Source organism: Ricinus communis, chromosome 10 (genome assembly GCF_019578655.1).
Source record: "Ricinus communis isolate WT05 ecotype wild-type chromosome 10, ASM1957865v1, whole genome shotgun sequence".
Taxonomy (NCBI): Eukaryota; Viridiplantae; Streptophyta; class Magnoliopsida; order Malpighiales; family Euphorbiaceae; genus Ricinus; species Ricinus communis.
In genome coordinates this window covers 4,547,515-4,552,374 of record NC_063265.1, presented here as the reverse complement: position 1 = coordinate 4,552,374, position 4,860 = coordinate 4,547,515, and the positions used below count along the sequence as shown (strand labels likewise).

Here is a 4,860-nt window from a genome sequence, read left to right as displayed (position 1 = left end):
ATGGGAGGACAATTTTGGCAACAATTGATTTACTCATAGTTAGCCTTTTTTCTATGTTTGTAGGCCTTGAAACCGATTGTCCTGTACAATTACTTTTAGATTATTTTACCTTCATTTCTAATCCTTTATATTATAATACTGTTATTCCTTGTCAGCGCGCTGTGCTCATAGATTATTAGTATATAATAGAATATTAAATACTAAATAATAATATTATATTAAAGTTTTAAAATAATAAAAATACATAAATTAATATATTAATGAAATTAAATTGAAAATATAATTTTTTTATCATTTTTTATTTTTAATTTTTGTAAAAATTTGTATTGAATTATTTGATCTCTATCGTAGATATATAACGTGATATATAGTAATTTATTAATATCTTATAGGATTAAGAATGTATATAAAATTATTATAGGAATAGAATTAAATTATTAATTCTATTAGCATTAAGAGATTAATTACTAATTAATTCTATTAGAATTAAAAAGTTAAATTAATAACATATAGAATTAAAATAAAATTAGAATGGATATTTTAGTCAATTTAAAAATTTCTCCCTTTTATATATATATATATATATATATATATATATATTATAGATTGTCTAGGCCTTAGGATATATGATCCATTAGAATAAGTGATTCTTCTATCATATTAACCTTTTTAGGGGTAAGTAAAAGAATACCATATAATCTTACCGTTTTACAATTTTAAATATATTTTCTTCAAACAAAGAAAGGTATGTGTAGAAATGAATAGGTTGGTTACGCACCCATTTAAGAGTATCTGAACCCGAATCCGATTAAAAGATATATATTCGAACCTGTCCCATTAAGAAATTGTCTTTGTTACCCGATTCCACCCAAATCCGAATAAAAATACTTTGATACTACTCAAACCTTATTAAAATTCATTTAAATTAAATAACTATTAAGTATATTTATGGATATTTAAATGGGTAATCAATACCCTACCCGTTTATATAAATATTTAAATTATTAAATGGGTACTCATTTACCGAATTCATTTATAATAATTAAATTGTAAAATATATTAACATAAATATAAATACAAAATACAAAATATAAACTAATTAAATCTAAATATTCAACTTAAATATTTAATATATTAACACAATTCTAGTATAAATTTATTATAATTTAAAATAATATTCTAAATAATAAAAATAAAATAAGATGTAATAAAATTTAATATAATCGAGTTCGGGTCAAATCCAAACCTGATTTGAATCCGATATGAGTAGTAAACTAAAATTTCAAATATTTTTTAAATTCATTTATTATTATTCGAATTGGTCCTGTAAGGGTTCAGTCGGGTCAGATATCCGAAAATACTCGCTTGACTACCATACTTAAATATGTAATTACAAATCGTGATAAAAACATATATCTCAATGCTAAAAAGATTTTTTGATTCGCAATGATTTAGTCATCTTTACTCCTATTATCACTCATCTCATTATCGTGTTGTTCGTATTTGATAATATGAGTTTAGAATTTGATAACCCTAATTTTGTTAGTTGATCGTCAAATCACAGTTTAAAAAATTATTGACATGATTATATCAATTTAACTGTTAAATAACAAAATTAAAATTTATTAAATTTAAATTCATATTTTTAGATATTTACAACATAATAAAAAAAATCAGAGTAAAAAGAATAATTTCTTTTTTCAAATTAAAATTTCTTTAATATAATTTCTTAACGACTAAATATTTTTTTATCGATTTGTAACCCATAATTTTTTTTCTACTCAAAGTTGTAAATCATTGAAAGTTGTCCTTTTATCGGACATTGCGCCCTTAATCCAGCAGTTTTTCCTATTCTTAGGAAAAATAGAACGAAAAGCAGTAAAAGCAGTTGCCTGAGGTTGAAACGTGGGTCCATTACCAGCTGGACAATGGCAACAACTTACGTGAAATAGAGGGGTCCACGGAATGGCTTAAATATCTCCCTGTACTTACTTCGACTCACTCGGTGATGATGGTGGTGGTGGTGGTGGTGTTGTGCGCGCGCTGTCAACTGCTAATCTAAAGCATAACTACAGTAGACAGTACTCATTCCCGATATTGAGAGAAGGTGCACATTTATGCAAAGAGACTCCATCAATGTCATCCTCGTGCAATCACGCAATTGGTTACTGCAGTCAAAACAAATATATATATCTATTCATGCAGCATTTACCCCTTCTCATGAGGGTCGTCTCCTCTCTTTTATATCTTTCTCTTCCTCTTCAACTACCTTAATTCTCTTTTTGTGTTAACTGTTAAGTACGAACTGCATAGCCACAAATAATAATTCAGAGATGATTTTCATGTCAGACAATTTCCCGGGTCCCCATCTAAATTTGGTACTCTAAATTTCCTGCTATATATAGTTGTACAGGTTTGTAACAGTTTCTTTCAAACTATGGATAGTTTTCTTTGTGATGAGGAGTGGCTCCCCAGTCCTAGTAGTACTGCTTCTGGTCACTGTACTCAATTTCAGAGTAATGTTAATGTAGATAGCTATGATGATTCTTTCTATACTACCAAAGAAGATTGTGAGCAGGCGCTTTCTTTATGCTTAGAGAAGGAGTTAAGTTACATGCCCCAACAAGGATACTTTGAGCATCTACAGTCTAAAAATTTGTTCTTCGCTAGGTTTAAAGCGGTTCAATGGCTTATCAAGGTTTTTTTTTTCTGTTTCCCTTTTTCTCCCCTTCTTTATTGTATACATATATATGGCATATAGAGCTCTATGCTCACATGTGAATTTCATTTTTGCCAGTCTCGCAGTCGGCTGAATCTCTCCTTTGAGACCCTTTTCAACGCAGCTAATTATCTCGATCGGTTTATATCTATGAATCAATGCCTTGTAAGGGATATCATCAGATCACGAGCTTTTCTCTTAATCTTATTTAATCATGCTTTAAACTGTTTTTAATCATATATAGGAATGGAAGAATTGGATGGTGGAATTATTGTCTGTGGCTTGTCTATCTGTGGCTTCAAAGTTTAGTGAGAGTACATATGCTCCTTCTTTGCTTGAAATCCAGGTGACTACTATAACTGTAGCTAGTACTTCTTTTCACCTGCAGTGTTACAATGTATATCCCCATAGTCACTAATATATATACATCTGCCCCATGTATTTATGGTGGTGCTTGAAGATGGAGGACATGGATCACACATTTCAATCAATCACAATCCAGCGGATGGAGTTGATGCTATTACAGGCATTAGGATGGCGTCTTGGCTCTACTACTGTTTATTCCTACGTAGAACTGATGATGATGATGATGGTTATCAACAATGACTTCTTGAAATCTCATCTTCGGAAGGATTTAATAGTTGCCCGGGTCACAGAACTGATTCTTGGAACTATACTAGGTATATTCTTTTATTTGCCTAATTATTATGATGCTGTACTACTGCATGCATGACAATGCTCGTTGCTATAACTTTGTACATCATGCAGATGATTAATTTAATGTATATTTGGATTATCTGTTTCTGTTAAATGGACTGTGTGAAAAAATACGCACTTGAGAGAGACATTAAATTCTAAAAAAAAAAATCTGCATCTTCAAATAACTAAAGAACATCGAATGATATGCAGATTGCAAATTTGCGGAATTTAGACCAAGTATAGCTGCTGTTTCTGCTATCTGGTGTGGACTAGAAGAGTTAATCCCATCAAAGACCAGCACCCAGCTTACTTATATTACAGGGTTCCTTAATAAAGATCAGAAGGTAATGACTTATAAAATCCTAATTTACATACTTGAAAGTAGAAACTAATCAAGATAATGTTGCATTGACAAATTATTAATCAACTAGCAGGATGATATAGTGAAATGCCATAACATCTTGGAGCAGAAGCTGATAGATCAGCTCTACGACTTAGCAGCTTGTGAGAACTCCAGTTACTGCCCTTCAAGCCCTGTGACAGTTCTGTTGACCGAGAGGATTGATGTCTATGATTGCCATGTTGATCTCTCTCTTTTTAAGATGCCATCATCAAACACCAATATTCTTGAATCAACCAACAAGAGGAGAAAGCAGGAGGCAAATGAAGTGAGAAATTAAGGTGTTCAGAAGAAATCAACAAGTTATTTATCATGTATTTGTTAAACAAATTAGGGTGATAAGGGCTGTGGATCACTAGCCTATGTGCTGCAGCAGAATCAGTGAAGTACCCACAAAGTGGGCATATTCAGTTGCAGCAAATTATGTTTTCTTGTAACTCTATTTTATGCAATGCTTCAATAAAAGTAGGAGGAGGTTATATGATAAAATCATGAGTATGTTAATCTACAGTATCCATGAGTATGCATAACTCTTTTTCTCATTCAATCCTTGACAGTAAGCTTTTCAAGAGCAGTAGCAGTTGATGATCTAATGAGAGTTTCATGTATCTAATGATACCATCAAACGACTTGTCATTTATACACAAATCCTTTCATATGACAAGCCGTCACGTTTCTTTATGCAGACTATCCTTACTTGGATTTTTTTAAAATATTTTTATTAAAAAAATAATTAGATTAGATTTCATTTTTAAGAAATATATTTTCTTTATGAGATTGATTTGTAACTTCCTATTTTAATTTCTTTAATAGAAACATTAGAGAATATAATATAATTTAGAACATATTAACTGCATTTTGTTATTGTCTTTTTTATTATAATTTCCTAATTAATATAAGAAAGCTTTTGATTTATAAAATTTCAGAGAACTCTTTGGTTGTATTTTCTTTTTTAATTTTAGTATTCCAATTCTTAACATCAATGAATATTTCATGCTTATTTGTCTGCCAGCCATGGATCAATAAATTTATAGAAAATTGA

The 4,860-nt window shown here is 30.1% G+C and overlaps 1 protein-coding gene across 1 annotated transcript; it reads left to right on the top strand.

Moving 5' to 3' along the window:
* Positions 1-2,010: 2,010 nt before the first annotated feature.
* Positions 2,011-4,287, top strand: LOC8258373 (putative cyclin-D7-1). Its single transcript, XM_002531506.3, has 6 exons — positions 2,011-2,698; positions 2,798-2,884; positions 2,964-3,065; positions 3,180-3,399; positions 3,629-3,762; positions 3,853-4,287. Exons 1-6 carry the CDS (start codon positions 2,438-2,440, stop codon positions 4,096-4,098), a joined length of 1,050 nt encoding a protein of 349 aa, XP_002531552.2. The 5' UTR covers positions 2,011-2,437; the 3' UTR covers positions 4,099-4,287.
* Positions 4,288-4,860: the final 573 nt, after the last annotated feature.

Excerpts from the sequence above, each read along its gene's own strand:
- LOC8258373 (XM_002531506.3), top strand. The coding sequence starts at position 2,438 with ATGGATAGTTTTCTTTGTGATGAGGAGTGGCTCCCCAGTCCTAGTAGT. Across the intron at positions 2,699-2,797 it reads CGGTTCAATGGCTTATCAAG|TCTCGCAGTCGGCTGAATCT; the intron begins GTTTTTTTTTTC and ends CATTTTTGCCAG. Across the intron at positions 3,400-3,628 it reads GATTCTTGGAACTATACTAG|ATTGCAAATTTGCGGAATTT; the intron begins GTATATTCTTTT and ends AATGATATGCAG.